This window comes from Drosophila nasuta, chromosome 2R (assembly GCF_023558535.2).
Source record: "Drosophila nasuta strain 15112-1781.00 chromosome 2R, ASM2355853v1, whole genome shotgun sequence".
NCBI classification, from domain to species: domain Eukaryota; kingdom Metazoa; phylum Arthropoda; class Insecta; order Diptera; family Drosophilidae; genus Drosophila; species Drosophila nasuta.
This window is the reverse complement of record NC_083456.1, coordinates 31,688,672-31,708,418: the sequence shown is the minus strand read 5'-3', so window position 1 is coordinate 31,708,418 and position 19,747 is coordinate 31,688,672. Positions and strand designations below refer to the sequence as shown.

General features: G+C 43.2%; 4 protein-coding genes across 5 annotated transcripts in view; all 4 read right to left on the bottom strand.

Moving 5' to 3' along the window:
- The window catches only part of LOC132786082 (hamartin), a 158,550-nt gene that overhangs the window by 137,717 nt on the left and 1,086 nt on the right, over window positions 1–19,747 (bottom strand). The window contains exons 4-7 of one of the 2 annotated variants that reach the window (XM_060792476.1): window positions 17,288–19,730; window positions 16,919–17,076; window positions 16,730–16,859; window positions 16,310–16,673 (exon numbers count right to left, since the gene is read on the bottom strand). In XM_060792476.1, the coding sequence (XP_060648459.1) occupies window positions 16,310–16,673; window positions 16,730–16,859; window positions 16,919–17,076; window positions 17,288–19,730 (3,095 nt within the window). Of the gene's footprint in view, window positions 1–15,783; window positions 16,674–16,729; window positions 16,860–16,918; window positions 17,077–17,287; window positions 19,731–19,747 lie in introns of those variants that run through there. The other variant, XM_060792475.1, reaches the window with a different exon arrangement.
- LOC132785412 (anosmin-1) lies at window positions 41–7,689 on the bottom strand. The gene is given in 8 exon segments (XM_060791503.1): window positions 41–139; window positions 141–224; window positions 1,020–1,086; window positions 1,201–1,577; window positions 1,916–2,112; window positions 2,172–2,290; window positions 2,359–3,072; window positions 7,455–7,689. Coding segments are annotated over 7 exon segments (1,563 nt in total). The 5' UTR covers window positions 2,979–3,072; window positions 7,455–7,689.
- LOC132785687 (NPC intracellular cholesterol transporter 2 homolog a) lies at window positions 8,900–12,709 on the bottom strand. The gene is made up of 4 exons (XM_060791889.1): window positions 12,425–12,709; window positions 10,502–10,609; window positions 9,191–9,360; window positions 8,900–9,114 (listed from the first exon to the last, which is right to left on the bottom strand). Exons 1-4 carry the CDS (start codon window positions 12,567–12,569, stop codon window positions 9,028–9,030), a joined length of 510 nt encoding a protein of 169 aa, XP_060647872.1. The 5' UTR covers window positions 12,570–12,709; the 3' UTR covers window positions 8,900–9,027.
- Window positions 12,933–15,586, bottom strand: LOC132785686 (exocyst complex component 5). The gene is made up of 5 exons (XM_060791888.1): window positions 15,481–15,586; window positions 14,518–15,422; window positions 13,622–14,399; window positions 13,251–13,568; window positions 12,933–13,187 (listed from the first exon to the last, which is right to left on the bottom strand). Exons 1-5 carry the CDS (start codon window positions 15,511–15,513, stop codon window positions 13,089–13,091), a joined length of 2,133 nt encoding a protein of 710 aa, XP_060647871.1. The 5' UTR covers window positions 15,514–15,586; the 3' UTR covers window positions 12,933–13,088.

Sequence of the window (19,747 nt, the reverse complement as noted above, 5' to 3'; positions counted from 1 at the left end):
ATAATCTCATGGTCTAGAAGGCGGCATCATCATCGATCGACTAGGACTGATCGCTGCATCTGATTTGCATTTTAGGAAAACGCTTACGGAAATTGTCGCACTTGGGTGTTGTGAATGTGAACGCATTCCTTGTCTCATCCCAACACGGAGTTCGGACTCGGACGTAACGCCTTCAGCACGTAAGTTGTGTTATACTTCAATTTGCTAAACTCCAGCGAATCTTTCTGTAATTGGGAACGAAATAAGTTGGGATTAGTTTAATTATGTTTACTAACTAAAGCTTTCCTAATCCTAATCGATGCAACCAGATGTAGGCTACCATATAACGCATTATAATCTGTATTAGATCATTTAGTTCTTTATTGTATACTAAAGTATCTTTCTAATAGAGCTCTTCTGTCTGCTATTAAATATGATCTTAAGGACTCCTCAGCTCTTCAACTATAATGCTTCTTAAGTTATTCTACCAATTTTGCTAAACTTCAGAGAATCTTTGAGCAGTTGAGATATAATCGTTATATCTTTTAGATCTTCAATATATAAAGATAGATCCTAGATCTGATAGATCCTATCGGGATACTATTGCCTGAATTCTTAAGGACTCTTCAGCTCTTCAACTGTAATGCTTTTTAGGGTAAAAACTTAATTCTGACATTTTAATAATCTAAAACTTTGGGGCATTTTCTGCAATTGGGAATTAAATTTTCTTATCTTTCCTTCTTGACACTATCCAAAATACTTTCCCCAATGTAAAATAAATGATAGTAATCAAAATACTAGCAATTATGTGCGATACAGGTCTCTAGTGTACTTTGTCCACGTCTTTGGCCTATGGCAATTAGCTAACAACGTAGTATTATTTCCAAGTGGCGCCCTCAAACGTGTTTCACGTGTCGAAAACAGCGACAACAAATTGAAATTAAAAATTGTAATTGAAATTGACACTGGCACGTATCCAGCTCGTGGCATGGACGTGGACTCCATGTCTTTATGCAGTCAATAGTGAATAGTCAACTTACTTTAACGCGAATCGCGCTGAACTCGCGTTGTTCGCAATTCGTTTCTTGGGGGCATAATTCGTAGACTCTGTAAAATGGAAATCGAATATGTTTTCTTTTAAACAACATGGGAAAAACATGTGTAAGGGGGCGAGAGGATGAAAGGGAGGGAATCACATATAACAACAACAACACTACTTACTTCTCCTTGTGTGGCTGAAAGCCCAAAATCTGCACAATCATGCCGAATTTCCGGTTCAAACGGAAACGTACATCATAGTGAAATGACGCCGAGTTCAGCTCTGCAGCGGACGTTGTGCTTCGTCCCAGCCCCAGCTCATAGATCGTTGGAGTGGAGCTGATCTCGCTGAACTGGCTGCTCGACTGGTGGTGGTGTCTGTGGCGCAGGTTGCTGCACTGCAGCGAACCCAGTGGATCGACTGGCGCCTGCAGCGTTGTGTTGTACAGCAGCGCCTTCTTCTCGGACTTGAGGCGTCGTGAGCCGCTGATGGACATGGCCTGCACCTGGATGTAATACGAGGAGTTGGCCTGCAGTTTCTTGATCTCGAATTGATGTGTCTGCAAAGGGAGAGAAAAGATTTAGCTGATGATAGGAACAAGGGAACCCAAAAGCAAACTTCTAGTATCTTAAATGGGATATTAATCCGAATACTGAGGAAAGGTTTGGTGCTTGAAGGAACTCTTCAAACTTTTGAAAGATTGATGGCATTCAAAATTCAAAAGTTCAATTTCTATAACATATTAGCTAGGGATTGAAGTGAAATAGGAAAACTGATATTCGGCTAGGATTTGTTTCTGCTACCTTATCTTTGCTTCTTTTAATAATATAGTTTGAAATAGGCTACTTTTGACCACAGGTTAAATCAGGTTCAAACATCAACAGAGTTTAGACTTACATCCTTGACGTAGGCTTCGTCCTCGACGAGGGAACCGTCCTCGGTACGTACGTAAAGCGCCCAGGTGATCTTGTATTTCTCTACTGGGAGGTTAGACTTGGAGGGACACCACATGAGCTTCACACTCATATAATTGCGACCATCATAATGCTTGCCCACAATCTTCAGGTCATTAGGCGCCTTAGGTGGCTTAGGATCTGTCGAAGAAATAGCATACATAAGGAAGATGATTGGTGGTTACTAAAGGGATACTTACGGCTTGCCAAGGTAAAAGCGTGCGAGGGTTGCGAGTAACCGCGGAATCCCTGAGCATTCACAGCCGCTACACGCACCTGATACCAGCGACCCGGACGTATGTTGAATGAGATGTCCATGCTGCAAGCGAGATTAGAACAACTAGGCTAGAGCTGCCTTGTTTAGTGCACAGGATTAGAAGTACCTACAATTTGCTGCGTCCGTTGGTCGTCTCCAGTATCTTCTCGACCTGCTGCGACTGCCAGACGCCCAGTTTTCGTGGGGCAAACAGACGTCCGATGTGGGAACGCACCTCGACATGGAAGTAATAGGGCAACAGTGAGGACTCAATTGTCAACTCCACCTTGTGGCTGCGCGGCAGCTTGTAGCGCAGGATCTTCGGGATGGGCGGCAGTTGGGTTGCATTTCGCACTCCCAGAGCCTCAACACAAACGGGACCGCAGCTGGAGGCACAGCACTTGTGCACCTCGATGCAGTCGTGATCGTGGGCACAATTGTCGAGGCAGGAGAGTGGAGCTTGGCGCATCAGATGCTTGCTGCTAGGACAACTGCCAACGCGTGGAGCACGCAATAGTTCCAGGCGACACTGCTCCAAACATCGCTGCGGATGCAGTTGAATGTGATGGGATAGACTGGTGATGTTCTCACAACGGGCCAAGCACTGGAGCTCAATGATCTTGTCCTTGATGTCGGTGGTGTCGTGTCGCTGGCGTTGTTGATGATGCATCGAGTGGACTATGGAGCCATGGTGACTGGCCATGGCGAGCATCAGGGAGAGCGTCAGGCACAGCGCCAGCATGATCAGCATAATATTCGTTGTAGTGTTTCAGGTGGGTCGCTAGATCTCTTGATCCCTCTTCTTCTGCTGCTGCAATCGGTCTGCTATCTGCCAATCGTCCAATCTGCAATAATGTTTCCCAGATGATCATCTCACTCTCAATCGCTGCCTCTGCCTCTCGCCCTCTCCGTCTCGCTCGCTCTCGCGGCATTCCCCGTGCATTCATAATTAACAGCATGTATGTTGATTATGCTGAAGGATCGCCCGATCACTCCAACCGGTTTATTCCATTTCTGCGTGCTCCCCTGCTCCCCCTCCCCCCTTCTTTGAGTGTGCCTGCTTGCCTGACCAACTAACTAATCATTCTTTGGCCCCGCTCTTGCTCCTCGTCTCGCTTCGCCCCTCAGCCGCAGTGCAAGCAATGAAAATGCAAAAATACATAAATGTATCTCAAGTGCTTGACAGGACTTCAAAGCGCGCATCACGGTGCGTGCCATGAACGCAACGGCCAGCAGGACAGACGGACCCACGGACAGATAGACTAACTGCCAGAGCAGCGCATAGTTTCCCCCAATGCCTGACCTCAATGATACCCTGCACAGCGGGTAGTCTGCCAGAGTCTCAAACATTCTCAAGCACACATAGTTGATAGGCTGATTGATAGATACTATCTAAGCAATGAGAAGATTGTTGTGACTTTGTAGTATAGATTTTATATCTATAAGATTCTTATTTCTAGTCTCGATTGTAGAGTTATGTTTTCAGATATGTACCAAATATCTCTAATCCTTAAACAGTTCGTGGATTGATGAATACTTTATGTACTAATTAAAGATGCTTATGTCTAAGAACTGTCATATTTAAAGAGTCAATAATTGTATATTGTATCTTCTTCTATACTAAAAGTATCTTTCGATTTCTTACTTCTCTCGATCGCAGTTCCTTATTCTATCTTTTATCGTATAATTGACGTCTTCAACATTTTGAAGCTCTCATTTCTTTGTAGCAATAATCTTTCAGGCTTTTCACATAAATTTATTACTTGAAACAACCATTAGTTTGATTATAGGCTGGTGTTTTTTTCTTTTATTAGAAAACATTCTCATCTGTATACCGAGACTGCATAAGGTAATCTCTAGGCAGCTGCCCTCGAATGGACACATAAGTGATCTCTGCAAGTTCGAGTTAATTTAGCTCTAAATACATACATAATTATACTGATAGCTGAGCTGACAAAGAGGAGCAGAGAAGAGTTGGGAATGCAATTGCAATGCCAATTGCTGCTGTTGCTGTTGTGGCTGCTGCTGGAGCAGGAGAAGATCTGTGGAGTGCAACCGCATTCCTCGACTCGAGCGATCGCTTAGCCAGCTTAGCCAAAGCAAACCTTTTGGCCAAGTCGAGCCATACATAGGGTATTTAGCACGCAAATGGGAAACTAATGTTTTATGGTTAGCTCGATGGCGAGTGTGCAAATGTGTGTGCGAGTGTGTGTTTGTTGTTGTTGCGTGTGAATGTGCAGCAAAAAGAAGCACAACAAAAAAACAAGTAAGAAAGTTGCCGACAAGTGTGATTGACTTTGAAATACCAGGTACTGATATTTTGAAAAATAAGTTCCAGTGGCAAACCAAATACGATTCATTATTATCAAAATTGTTTCAATTTCCGATTCCCACAGCTTAATTTTCGTACAGATATAAAATTATTATAGTTCTGAACTTTCTTCTGTGGGTCATTAAGCATTTCCTTGGGAATAACAAAATATTATTTCTATATTGAATTAGTTCCTTTGTTCTTCAGTATTTTTGTCTAAGTTTGGTATCTGAAGTTACTAAAGTTTTAGATTTCTGAATGACTAAGACAGAACAGCATCATTAAGCATCAAAATTCTAGACGTAACTGACTTTTCCTGTGTATGTCATTAAGCATTTCCTTGGTAATAAAAAAAATATTATTCCCATTTTGAATTAGTTCCTATATTCTTCGGTATTTTTGGCTAAGTTTGGTATCTAAAGCTAGGAGAGAACAGCATAAAGACTTTATACAATCTGCTTTTGAGTGCTTCACTAACTTATAACACCCATCTCCCCATTACAATGCCGGGTATAAAAAAAGAGAAGAAAAAAAGCGGCAACGACGTGGACGATGAATGTGCGCATGCAAGTGGATGTCACCAGATTCACAGGCACACCGAGAGATCTCATCACAGAAGCCCAGCCAGCAGATGCCGCACATGCCAAGACGATACAGATACAGACACTCTGGGTGAAGTCAATGCAGCATCAGTGGCAGCAGCAGCAGCAGGAGTATGAAGAAGGGGGCAGCAAACAGAACAGACAACGACTGACAAACTGTTGGATAGCGGGGACAGTAAGCGGGGGGCAGCGGGGTTGCTGCGGTCCAACTGAGGGACATTAAGCGACAAATGAATGTGCGACGATCGACGGCGGCAGAAGATGCTGCTTCTGCTTCTGCTGCGGTTGCGGCTGCTGCTGCGGCTGCGACTGATGACAACAAGATGAAATGCAGCAAGTTCCGCGGAAAGCAAAAAATTTGCAACAAAATTGGGCAGTAAAGCTGGCTGGCTGGCTGGCTGGCAAAGCTGTCACATGGCGGCGGCAATCCATGGAATGGCATGGCATGGAATTGCATGGAATGGGGGGCAGTCGGTGCTCTCAGCTCTCGCTGCTAGCCAGGATGGCTGCCTGCTCTTGGCTGACTGTCTGTCTGGTTTGGTTGTCGGGCTGTCTGCCTGCTTGGCTGCCGCTGCGTAGTGGCAATTAATTGCTTTTAACGATTCAAAAATTCAAAATTACTTTTTATGCTGCACACACACTCACACACACACGCATAACTGACTGAGCTTGAGAGAGGAGAGAGAGAGAGCGAGCGCAAAAAGAGAGCAGAAGAGAGCGGGGCCTAACAGATCCGGATCGATTTCGTTGACGTTGCGTCGCTGCTGCTGCTGCTATGATAAATCGTTGGTGGTAGTGCTTCTCCCCCTTCCTTTTCAACGTTCTTCGCAGCTTAGCACAATAGCCTCAGGCTGCGACGTCAGCTGCGAAGTCAACGTCAACGGCGACAGCGACTCTGGCACTGGGCGACAATGGCCAAACCACCGAAGCATCAACAACAGTGTGTAATATGATGCAAATCGTTTAACACTTTGACCAACAGCAACAACAACAACAACAGCAACAGCAACATTAAGAGTAAGAAGAAGAAGAGTAGCTACTACTGCAGCAGCAGCAGCAGCGTCATCGTCATCCTCAATGCATTGTTGCTGTGGCTTTTGCTCCTCAAGTGCAGTGGCAGTCTCGCACATAAAAAAGTGTTTACGTTTAAGTAAACCCCAAAGAAGAGCAAAGCAAACTACGGAACAGCAGGGGGAGGCGGGCATTAACAAATTGCTGACTATACGAATTGCGAATGCTCTGTTAATTTGCATACATTTATTCGCTAAATTATGGCAATCTACAATCTGAATTTAATACAGTTTTAATAGCTATAATTTGAACATTAATTCGTGCCGAATAAACGGTAATAAAAAAGTTATTAAATTTCGCAACTTAAGATGTGTTTTTTCGCTCTTTAAAAGTAATGATCGCAAATATTTCTCATTTATTGAATTAGAATTCTTTAATTTCAATTTTAGTTTTTGAGTTTGTCCATAATATTAATGCTGCTTAAATAAATTAAGTGAAGATCTCTCTCATAATCCATTAAGATTATAAGCATGTTGAGGATTTTTCGAACCTAATCTAATAGAACAAATAAGGAAACCTAAAGATAAACCATTTAATTTCAATTACTTTTATAGAAAAAAAACTACTCTCACGCAACTAACAAAAGGAAGGCATGCAAAACAACCTACTTATTTAATGCCAGCAGCTTTCATGGTATTACAACACTTTACAAGGTATTACAGCATTTTTAATTTGATTGTCGCGGCAAATTTCTTCCATTGTGTGTGTGTATAGGGAAGAAACAAACGCTTTCCTAACAATTTACGGCTTCTCTCGCTGCTTGCCTCACTTTTGTGTACTGAAAGCTAATCCATTTGGGCATTTAGCTGAGCTGGGAATGGACACGAATGGGTTTCAAATTCTAGGCTACACATCGGGGCAGAGAGTCGTTCTCTTGGGGATCGGGTTCGGTTTCGGATTTGGGGCATTGGATACGAGTTGGGTGCCACGTTACTTCCGATGTGCGGCGCTGTGTGCAGGGTATGACAATGACGACTTTGCCCTGGGTAAGACTATATGCGTTGCATGTCACCATCCCCATCCACAGCTCCCCAACTCCTGCCCCCAGCCCCACACACTACTCAGTACTCAGTACTTACCCCCACCGATTGCCGCAATTAGCACGAAGGCAATCTCATTTTACGCCGACCAAATTGCGCAAATGGCAACCAAACGAGCCGAGCAAAACATTTTTTTTTTCTTCTTGTTTTTTTTTGTGTTTTTAGTTTAGTCTTTGTTGTTTTAGTTTTTTCGCTGTACTTACACTTGACGCACAGTGGCAACCACCTAGAGTGGTGCCGCACCACCCGACAAAGAAAGCGCGCTTAAGACGGAGCCGGAATGTCGCGACCCTTGAATATGCTTGGGAATCGATACGATCGCGAGTTATTATTTAATTTAGTCGCAACGATTTGCATGCACGATCCCCAAAGCGAAGCGAAGCGCGTCGTTACCGACCGAGTGACCGTTCCGTTGCACCCACAAAGACTGACTGACACACTGAACGGCGCGCGAACAGCAGCCAATTGCAATCAGTGTTGCCAGAATCTCTAGAGCAAAAATTGCTGGATTTCAGAAAAAAAATTGCTATAAATTGCCAAAATTATACAAAAAATAGCCAACAAAATTGCTAAATATTTTAAATGACATTATTCATCAAGTTTGTACATTTTTAATTCATTTAAGAATAAAATCTTGAAATTAAAAATAAAAAAACAAGATTTCGTATTTTTATGATTTTGGTAACACTTTGGGGGCAAATATTACTCTTGAAACGCAGTTAACTTTTCAAGTCAGTGAACTCAAGTAGCTCATATAATCGAACCACTTGGTTAAATACAAGCCCCGATTTCATTGCAAACTGTTAATCGCAATTTTTGCAGTGAATGACAAAAGGAATACATAATAAAAAGGACTTAAGTAAAATAGCTAAAATTGCCAACAGAGAAATAAAAAATTGCCAAATTTGTAGCTAATAGCATTTAAAAAAAAAAGTTACAAATAAACTAAAGCAACTAAATTGCTAAACTGGCGCACTGCTTCACAGTTTCACAATTTGTATTTAGCTAATGAGTGAACGAACTAAGTTCGCACATGAACTATAAACAGAATCGAACTATAATTTTATGAGTAAGCCTCAAAATACATCCTATCGGTAAAAGAGCTATCGGAACTTTTTAAAAAGTGCCAAAAGTAGCCGAAGCATTGAAAAAAATTGCTAGATTTCTAGCTAATAGCATATCACAAAATCTAATAGCTTTTGCAGTTTCAAAATAGCTAAATCTAGCAATAAATTAGCTAAAATGGCAACACTGATTGCAATGCATCTGGATGCTGAAAAGCCGAACGAACAAAAACGAGCGCACACAAAAACGTTCACTCGCCCGACACACGAAGTGCGCTCGCTTTCGACTTCGGCTCGATTCGGTTCGGTTTGTCGTTCGTTGGTTTCGGGGGCTCTCTCACGAATGAACGTGCTCCAATTGTGTCGCTTCGCCCAAAAACAAAAGATCGCATTATTTATTTATGTGTGTTATGCTCTGCTCCTGCATCGTCGTCTTTCCCCATTCCCATTCATTCAGAGTTTCATTAAAGGACGCACACACACACACACACACACACATACGCACACATGCATACGTATACGCAATCGTATACAAAGTGTCTGCATGTGGGAGGCATGTGCTTTAGCTAGACGAAGAACACTTGTTATTGTTTTTGCATGCACCAATTAATTTATTTTTACATAAGTATCATAAATATGCATTTGTATGCGTCTTCACACACACACATACTAAGGCATATCTGTATCATAAGTAATATATTTGTGTGAGTAATTAAGCTGTAATTACCACGGGCACCTCAAAGCATATGAGATTTTCATTTTTTTCGTTCTTTGCCTCCCACAGCATGCTGCCGCTCATCTATGAATGAATGAGAAACACTCGATATTAGATTACACTCCAATTAGATAATTATCGAGTAGTTTTACTAGCTTACCAGTGGCAAAGTCTTATTCACAAAGATGTTGGCCCAATAGCTTTTGCCATCATTCACATTGAGCAAGCAGTTGTGGTCGCCATCGCAGGGGTCGGGGGTGATTGCTGCATTGCTCTTCACATAGGTGAACACCCAGCGAACTTCGTGCTTCAGAAAAGTCACTCCACTACCTGGTGAAAAGGGAAAGGAAAGATTCGCATTTAAGTTGAGGAGTAATGAATGGATATTAAAAGAAAATTAAATAATAAATATGTAAATATTAAATGTTATACATAAATAATAAATAAAAATATATTTTTATTTTAATCACTAGTAAGTTTGTTAAGAAATTTGATTATTTGGTACTATTTTTACTTCTAAAATTTTAAATCCATTTAAAATTTTATAGTTTTTAATGTCAAATCTATTAGTAAGCACTTCCAATATATAAAAGAACTTAGTCAGTATTCACTGTGCATTTAATTACTGATACGTCTACTAAGTTCTAATGAAATTTGATTAATTGGTGCTCAAGATTTGAAAACATTGATCGCAATACATAGTCAATAATTTGTTCAAGGTGTTTATCAGTTTCGGGTTCAGTTCTCTCTCTCTCTCTCTCTCTCTCTCTCTCTCTCTCTCTCTCTCTCTCTCTCTCTCTCTGTCTCTCTCCCGCAGTTTCATTGGGCCAGTGTGCAGAATGTGGCACAAATAATCGAATAATCAAAAGACAGTTAAGCGGTTTATGTTCTATTTATAGCTGGAAAATCCTCGAGCACGTTATCAATGGCAGCTTGAACGAGTGTTGAGATCATTGCAGTAGTAAAGAAAGGTAGTCTGCATCTAAACTTATAGAGAGAGAGATATCTACGTCCATTGCCCCGATTTATTGTATACATTCAAGAAATACTTGTGTGTGTAGGTATGTGTATTCTACTACGCATAGTGTGTGTCATAAATGAAGTCGTATAATGTGAAATTGCTGGTATTATTTTGATTTACACGCCTCTTTGATCAATTATTTTATTTTTATGACGCGCACAACAACAACAAGAACACCAACAACAACAACAACGAGTTATCGCAATCGTCGTCGTCGGTTCACACGATGACTTCCCCTTCTCGGCGCCGCTTCCCCCACTTCCCCATCCGTTGACCACTCACTTCTCCCCTCGTGTCACTTGAGCAAGTCAGCACATTTTTTCGTTTTCGTCCATCGTGGAGCTATTTCTGTTTCCGAGTAGTCCGACTATAGTCTGAGTCTTTACCAAAAGCGAATTTGAATGCACAGACGGACGCCGACGACGGAGGCTTCTTATCAGCAGCGCTTACCATTATCATCGAAGAGCACCGTAACCTTAACGGTCGAATCGCGAGCCATGGAACAGGGCACCTTTGTACAGCTGTCGATGTTCAGGTAGTTCACTTTATACTCGGAACCTGCAAAGAAGCCAAATTCGCCACAGAGATTAAACATACTTATAAACAAATGCATTTCTAATAATTAACGTTTGTCCATATCACATACATAGTATAATATATAGGCATTTTATATACTTTGCGATTCGTGAATTCTTTCAACTTGTTTACAAGTTTCGTACGTGCATTCTGTGCATAATAATAATGATACGCCTCAATGCCGACACGAAATCTAGGGGCGCTTATTTGGGGATCTACTGAAGGCGCCATTTTGTTGATTATAATTATCGATAATCTAGTTTAATGCTTAAGATTCCTTGTCAAGTTTATTTAAGCATCATTTGCGTTATATTATTATTTACTTTCAATTTTTGTGGGATCATTTAAGACCATCAAACATTCTATTCGATACGTAGAAAGTCATATAATAGATAAGAAATAGTTTTATGCAATATACTTTATGCAATTTACACTCTTTTATAATAAATGGACTCATCATTAGCAAACAAAACGAAACAAGTAAGACAGCTACAGTCGAGTGTACTCGACTGTGAGATACCCGCTACCCACTTTGAATAAAAGAAATATATTTTGCGGTATTTTTCCCAAAATATACCGAATATACTGCAAAAATACTAAAAATATACTAAATTGTATTCAGTACCTCATTCAAAATATACCATAGACGGCACAATATTCCAGATTGTCAGCCAAAGCAACTAAGACCCCTAGTAAGTAGGTGTTTTTGCCCATACAAAAGTATTCCTTTAGTAACTTCGAAAATTTTTATCTGATCGTAACCAAATTTTCAGGAATCATTACTACTATATTTATTATTATATATACCAACATTCCCAACTCTAGCTTTAAAATTACGCTTGTTATTTTGATTTGCGGGGGCGGGATTGGGCGTGGCAAAAATTTAAAACAAACTTGATCTGCGTGCAAATATAACAAATGCTGTCGAGAAATTATAGCTCTATCTCTTATAGTCTCTGAGATCCAGTGTTTCATACGGACGGACGGACAGACGAACAGACACACATACGGACATGGCTAGATCAAGAATATATATACATTATAGGGTCGGAGATGCCTCCTTCTACCTGTTACATACATTTCCTGTCGGCACAAAGTTAAAATACCCTTCTACCCTATGGGTAGCGGGTATAAAAAGTCTAACGTAATGATGATACTAAAATTGCTGCAACTGATATGAGTAGTAAAACTTGCCAATTTTGATTGATTTAGTATACATTTAATTATTATCAATGGAGAAAAAACCCGTTTTATTTGGCAATTTCAGCTCTATGAATTGTCGACTTTCTCAATACACATTTTTTGACACTGATTAATGTCTCGTTATTCGACCACTATCTGAGATTGTCGATAGTGTCTTCTATCAATTTATAAGTAGTGTGTAATTTAGAGGCTGAACACAAGATATTGAAGATCATTAACACAGAAGCAGCAAAAAAATTAATAGATTGCTAATGATAGTATTAAGATTTTAGGATGATGCAATTTTAATTAGTCTTGGCTTATATTTGTATCAGATTTAACTTTCAAAAGTCTGTTTTGTGTTCTATAATAAATTATTGAATATTGAAAGCAAAGTTTAAGTCTATAAATATAACTATAATTAGTATTTGTAGTAAATTTGCAAGTAAGCCAGCAATAAATGACTCATTTTTGGAGTAAACGAAATTAATAAATTATTTTCTCGAGTGCTATAGGAACCAGTTAGAGCTAAATGGACTTTCCAAATGGAAGATTTATTCCCCGAAAAAAAAACATAATACCTAAGTAGATAAGGTGAAGAAACTACGTACTCACCGCAGTCCTCAAATGGCAGAGAGGCGAGCGACAAGAGTTTCTTATATGCATCATCCCGAGAGATCTTTATGGCACTTGCGACCGATTGGGCAATTAAGCAAATGGCCCAAAGTATTTTGAGGTAGTAAACAAAGTAGCCGCGCATGGCTCCAGCAATCAAATGTTGATTAAACGATTGAAATAACTTAAAATAATATTTTGGGTTTCAACAATAACAAAACGTTGCCTCCTTTTTTGATGGGGGATGTGTGTTACGCTTTGCTCCACGGCTCACAGTTGACTGATATTGCTGATATTGGCCAAAAGCAATGTTGAACCAATTGGTGGTTTTTGATATGGGTAGCGAGCAAATAATTTGTGTACACTTAAACAATAAACTTTGATTTATTGCAGGGAGCCAACTGATTGGGGGAATGGAAGTCACAACCAGAAACTGATAATATTATTGGGCCACACAAAAAAGATAGCTATAAATACCATAAACAAGATGTGATAGATAAAAAACAAAGAATGAGAATGAGTGTCTCAAGCACTTGAGTTTAATTGAAAGTGCACACACGAAATGCTTAATAATATAAATTAGTACACAGCGTAGTAAATTTAGAGGGGTAGGGGGGAATGTGGTGATTCAGCAGTATCTGCGCCCAATTCCATCCATCTACTACTACTCGATGATCCCCTTCAGATAGTTGGTGTTCTTGATGATGCGAAAATCGGTGCGCAGTTGTATGAATTGACGCACCACCGACTTGTCCAGATAATTCTGTGAAATATTAGACAATAGTAGATAAAAAAAAGAAATACACAAAACGCAATGACGACTCACCAGCGTATCGCCTGTGCAGACCTCTTGAAGGTTCTGCGGCTTCACCAGCAGCAAATTGCACAGAGCATGAAGTATATCAAAGAGCTGAGTCACCAGCGGACTGTCCAAGTCCCTGATACACTTGCGATACTCGTTGACATCACAAATGGCGCACATGGCGCCCGCCGTGTTGAATTGCATCGTCTGCAAATGATCGTAGATGATGCGATGGAGTCGTGTTCCAAACTCAGTCAGCACGTTCTGCAGATTTTCGCCATCGACGCATTTCTTAATCTGCACAATTACAGGCTGCAAATTTTGCACAACTTGCAAACAAGCCTGTCGAAGAGTTTATAAATAAAAGCACAAGATTTTAAGATTTTATAACTCACTGCTGATGAGATGGTATCCACATCGGTTTCGGGTTTGTAGTCCGTCTTCTTTTGCTCGTATTGAAGATAAACCTTCACCCAGCCAATCACTGCACTTATGGAACGATCCAGACCCTGATCCAACTTCGTTTCGATCTGTTCCATCAATATGCGCTTCTTGAACACATAGTCCGAGTATTTGGGCGTATTGCTCACACAAGGAATAACCGATGTGTTGCACAGCTTGTCTAGCAGATGCACTATAATGTTGGTCTTCTGCACCACATCAAAGAAATACAGCTGTGGAAATACTTTGCCCTCGGCCAAAGGCACCGCCTGCAAGCCCAACTCCAAAGCGTAGTCGACATGCTCATGCATCAGGAAACGCAGTAAAATGTCATTCAACTTGATTGCGTTGCCTGGCAGCTCGGTCTCGTTGGAAAGCAGACGGCAGCGCTTGAGACACGCTTTAGCCTCTTGCAGCATATTGATGGCCAGCTCCTCGGAGAGAAACGTTTCGCCACCATAATCCTCGATGACTGCAATGTTGATGTTGGCCTTGGTGGCAATCAGCACCTCCATGTTTCGCCTAAAGCCTTTGGTGGTCTGCGTCTTCTGATGTTTCTTGCTGGCATAGAACTTCTCCAGCTCCGACGAACACTTGGCGGTGAGGCAACGCATCTCGATCTCAGCATAGCCGGCGAGATTCTTCATAAAGATTTGTTGTGTCAGTTTCTGCAGCAAGTCATCGTCAATGGTGGACATGTAGACCTGCAGATCGCTGGACAACTTCAACGTGCTGCAATAGAGAATGGGAAATTAGAAGGGGTTTCAGCTGAGAAACAAACCATAGCAAGAACTTCAACTAGTGCTTACCGAAGACATGAATAGGAATATTTTAATATTTTTTAACTCACCGTGAATACAGCTCATAGAGCGTGCGCAGATACTTCTCTTCGTCCTTCTTGTCCTCCAGCTTGGTCATCGCATACTGATGCAGCTTCAGCTGATAGATGTTCAGTATGAACTTGGACATGACCTGCTGTGGGTTGGCAAACACCTTCTTGATGATATCGTAATGATGCTTGCACATGGGCACAATGCCAACAAAGATATCCTTTCCACTGTAAGGCTGCATTTGACTCTGTTCAATATAGGCATCCACACATTGTGTGTAACCTTTGAACTGAGACAGAATTTGGGCCAAGGACTTCATGCGTTCAATATCCTCGCACTTTTGGGCAGTAGCAAATTCCTCGATCAGACGACGTTCCACTTCATCGTATTTCTTTTCGATCTTACGCTTTGACTCGGCAAAGTTGCCCGGCGGCAAGTCCTGTGAAATTGCATACAACTTTTGTATCACATCCGCTGATTCGTTGAGACGCTGCGGATCGGTGAATATATCGTTGACTATAACCGGACCGGCCATCAGAAATTCGGACATGTAGCTGAGCAGCTTTTGTGCCTCCACTGAGCGACTGCGTGGCGTATTCACATTTTCCAGCTGCTCGCCAAGATGCATTATCTTGTCAGCCACCGAGTTGATCTTCTCGTCCAGCTGTCCAAACCAATCGATGGCAGTTTGATGGCGCTCCTGCAGCTTGGTGACTTTCTCGGCATGCGAGTCTTGTTCCTGGCGTAGCGATTCCTCGAGGCGTTCGCATTTACTTTGCTGCTTTTCCTGTAGTATCTTGAGATCTTTGATCGTCTGAATGAATGTGTCGTGAAGAGCCCCCGGATTGAAGTCTTCGCTGTTCTGCAATTCGTTGTTGGTGCGCCAGGTGAGCCGTTCAATAAACTCGCCCACTTCAAAGGGCTCCTAAAGGGGTTAAGCGACAGGTGAGATGCTTGTAGGTATAGTTAAACTTAATTTTTACCTGTTCAAACTCTTCCATATATTGTGACAACATTTTATTTGTGTTTAATAGGCGTTTTCACTGCTGCTTCTTACTCAACTGCGAAACAGCTGTTGGCGGTGCTGCCAACTCTGCGTATACTTTGTAGGAAGGCAGCGCCTCACAACTGTTGCGCTTAGCAGCTGGTCATACTTTTTTAATGTTGGCAATGCTGCACAACTGTTGCGCTGATATTTGAATTTTACCGCCATTTAAGCTTGCAGTTATTGCATAACATCTTGCATTTGGATCTTTTTAATGAAGAGTTCAAAATAAAAGCCACGGTTACATGCTCAATTGTTTATTATAAAATCATTATGCGCTTTAATTACTTCCATTTACATGCTTTATCATATCAAAACCTATGTTTGTTTTATTTTCTTTTTTTTTGTACAATTTTATACGACAAAACACATTGCAATGTGCCAACAAGTTAAAATTTCAAACGTTTATAATCATTATTTGTTTTTGTTTGTTATGAATATAATTATTGCGTGGAGTCTGCGTTTTATTATACTTTACTTTAGTTATTTTCTTTTCTTTTTAGTTACAGTTTTAAACTGAATGCGTGTAAACCCTGAACAATTTGTTTCAAAAATCGACAATAATTAATTTTTGGTTGTGAAGACAAAAAAAAAATTAATATTAAGAGAAAAGTTTTTGCAGCTAGTTATTTTGTTTGATACATTTTTAGTTTTTGTTTTGTTTTAAACTCATCCTGACCATTCTATATAATTGACAGCCCTTCTGCTTAGTAGTTTCTCTTGATCTTTCTCTCTCTCTCAATGTTTTTTTCTCTCTCTATTGCTGCTGCTGCTGCTGACTCTGAGTTGGCTGCTCCTGCTGCAAGTGCAAATGTGGGTGGGGTGCATGGCTGTGATTGGATGTGCTGGGCAGATCCAATTCCTCGGCCGTCGCAACCATTTGCATGATGTTTATGGCGCTTGCTGTGCCCGCTGAGGAGGCTAAATCAATGGCCGGCAAGCGAGGATTATCCTCATACATAATATTAGTTGCGGCGCCTGCGGCCATGCTCGGCACTTCGGGTATCGACGGCGTCTCGAGCAGCTGCTGTAGGTTCTTCAATTCCGTAGAACGCAAGCTAGCCGAGAGACTTTCACTCGAGGCCAGCGACGTGGACAGCGGCGAGTTGCGTTCCATGGACGAGGCAATGTCTAAGTAGAGAACGGAGTTTGAATTTGTTAGGATATCTTAATGACAGCCTACTCACCAGTGCGATCCGTGTCTGGAGAGCAGGTTGTGTGCCCCATGGCGCTTTGTGGCTGTTGGAGCGACATCATCAGCTTCTCCTCCATTTGCACAATGATCTTCTTTTGTATGTCATACTTTTTGTTGACCGACTACAAGAAAAGCAAGTATTAAAGTTATAAAGTTTGAACTTTTGTTCATTGCTGCTCACCTTGAACATTTCGTCGTACTCATCCTTGACGGTGCGCAGCAATCGCTTCTGTTCCGTGATGACTTTCTCGCTGTTGAGCAGCTGCGCTTGCTGCTCGGCAATCTTGTGCCGCGTGCTCTCCAGCAGATGCGTCTTTTCATCAAGGTTGTGTCGCAATTCTAGAGAAGAGAAAGCAGTCAGTTATTTGTAGAGTATACAATATTATTAATAAGGATTTACTCCGAGCTGTTAACAGCTTCGAACAGGCGGTAGAATATATCTACAAAGTTGAGGCATCATCCTATTCTCCTTCCCTTTACTTATTTAAATACTTTTCCTCTCCTTTTTTGTATTCCTTACACCGATTTAAACCCTTCTCCCTCTGCTTACCCTTCAACTCCGCATTGTAGCTCTCTTGCAGCATTTGCAGCTCCTCGTCGCGTGCCCGATAATTGTCAATCTCGGCCAGACGATCGCGACAACGCACCTGCACCTCGCCCATGATGATGAACTCGGTCTCGAGTCGTGCCAACTCCTGCTTGCACTGCAGTCCCACCTCGGCCTCCTGCTGGGCACGCAACAACTCGGTGCTCATCGAGAACAATTGTCCTCGGAGCGAGTCGCGTTCGCGTCGCAACTCCTCACGCTGTTGCATTTCCGCATTCAAGCGCGTTTGAAGATCCTCGTTGGCCTGTCGCAAGCACTGTTTCTGCTCCAATTCATGCTGATACTTGCCAAGCAAAGCAGCCAACTCCTCATTGTAGCTGATCTGGCGTTCATTCGCTCGCCTAGTATCGGTGTCCATTTTGTGCGCAAGATCGCGATTCTTGGCATCAAAGTTCTTGAGCTGTTCACGCAAACGATCGCGTTCCATTTCGAGACTCCGCTTGTCGCGACTGCGTCCCATCAGCCGACGATTGCGCTCTGCATGGATGCCACGACGATAGCTCTCGTATTGCAGCTGGAGACACATCAGTTGGCATTGCTCCTGCTGGGCATTGACTGTGAGATCGAGGCCATTGTCCTTGGTGTGGATGCAGCGCGTTATGAACTGATCGAGTATGTCCTGCGGATAGAGTTGACTCCGCTCGTACTTGTTGCGCTGCTCCTTGCACTCAAACAGCAACTCATACAGCGAATCCTCGTAATGCGGCGGCAACACCTCCAACGTCTGGGTGCCTGCATTGGCCACAGACGCAGCAACTGCCGTCGTTGTTGCCGTCGCCTTAAGCGGCGCAGTCATGGTCATGACACGTCCACTTCGCTGCAGTCGGCTGCCCGTCTGCACAACAGTCTTTTGGTTCGATAGATGATGCAACAGGGAACAGCCAGCGCCATTGCCATTGCTTGCCTTCGGGCTGTCCGTCTCATCATCCACATCATCCTCGTCGGGCAGCGCTGAACACGATTTGCTGCGTCGCATTTGGTTCTCCGCCTGAGCACTCTGAAGCGTTGCCTTTTTGGCCGCTGTGCTGCTGCTTCCACTGCCACTTCCGCTGCTGCTTGTCCAACTCTCCTCATTGCAGCAATAGCTGGCCATTCGATTGCGTCGCTTCACGCCCTTGGCCAGCTGCTGCATGGAGCTTCTGGTGGGCATATGCAATCCGCCATCGCTGCATCGATTGCGATCCGTTTCGTTGCATTCGCCGCACACGTTGCTGCGCAGTAGCTGCTCCTTTGTCTCCAGCGTCAACACGGGTCCCGTTGTCGTGCACAACGTGGCCGTGAGCAGCGCCTCCTCGGGCACCTGCTCCGCCTGCTGTGTGTTGTGCCTGTCCAGCTTGACCTGCTGCAAGCGTCGCTGATAATTCGTCAACGGCACGCGTTGAAACTGATCCAAAACCTCCTCGGGTGCGGTGCTAATGTCCGGAAAGGGGAATTGACTCTGTTGCTCCTTGCGCAGCGGCGACGAGGGTTGACTGCTCGCGAAGATGGCACGAACTGCATGTGAGTTGGGCAGCTGCTGTTGCTGCTGCTGCTTAAACTCCCGCAGATCCTTGAGCGGTGTTGTCTCGGGCGTTGCTTCCACAGCAGCCTCCGGTGGCGAGCTGCCCGTAACTCCCAGCAGCTGGGAATTGCTGCTCGTCGGCTGCTGTGGCAATATGAATGCCGCTGTTGGCGTCAAAGGTATGGCCGTGCTGCTGCTGGCAGCGGCAGCCGCAATCTCTGTGTGAGGACTCCAGATGGGTGTTTGGCTGCTCTCGTAGGCAGCCGCCTCGAAGCGTTTGATGGCGCCACTCGTCTGCTGGAGCTGCCTCAGCTGATAGCTGCCACTGCCGCTGCCATTGTTATAGTAATCGCTATTCGAGGTGGCCGATGTCATGCGACTGTAGCTGGGTGTTCCACCGCCCGGATAGGCTGAATTGATGTCCTCAATGCTGGAGTCTGGATGCAGCACGGGCAGCGATAGATGTGCGCACTCCATGACCACATCATGGGGTTCCATTTCCTTCCAGCGTGTGTTGCTCGTCTCCGTCTCTGTGGTGCCCGTGAGCAGCATGGGATGCACACGCACCGTGTCCAACAGCGGTTTAATCGTATGCTGAAAGATGCCACCGCCGCCGTTGTCCTTCTTGATGAAATTGGAGAGGTACGAGAGGAAGTTGCAGGGATACATGCCGTACAAACGATGGAAAAGCATCTGCAAGCCAAGCTGCAAGTGCACCAGCTTGTCGTCGGGCAAGCGATTCACATTCTGCAGCTTCCACGAGGCCAGATGGCCAAAGACCTCGAAGAGATCGTTGAGAAAGTTCGGCACCGAGTTCGGTATGATGGGCAGCAGCGTGATGATGCACAGCAACGCGCACATCAGCGGCACAATGTCCTTCTCATGCTACACAAACAGAATTC

Coding starts and splice junctions, on each gene's coding strand:
- LOC132785687 (XM_060791889.1), bottom strand. CDS start 12,569: ATGCGCGGCTACTTTGTTTACTACCTCAAAATACTTTGGGCCATTTGC. Junction 9,361..10,501: donor GGTGCTCTTCGATGATAATG/GTAAGCGCTGCT, acceptor CCTTTTCACCAG/GTAGTGGAGTGACTTTTCTG. Junction 9,115..9,190: donor TGAATAAGACTTTGCCACTG/GTAAGCTAGTAA, acceptor ATTCATTCATAG/ATGAGCGGCAGCATGCTGTG.
- LOC132785686 (XM_060791888.1), bottom strand. CDS start 15,513: ATGTTGTCACAATATATGGAAGAGTTTGAACAG. Junction 14,400..14,517: donor CTCTATGAGCTGTATTCACG/GTGAGTTAAAAA, acceptor TCTCTATTGCAG/CACGTTGAAGTTGTCCAGCG. Junction 13,188..13,250: donor TCTGCACAGGCGATACGCTG/GTGAGTCGTCAT, acceptor AATATTTCACAG/AATTATCTGGACAAGTCGGT.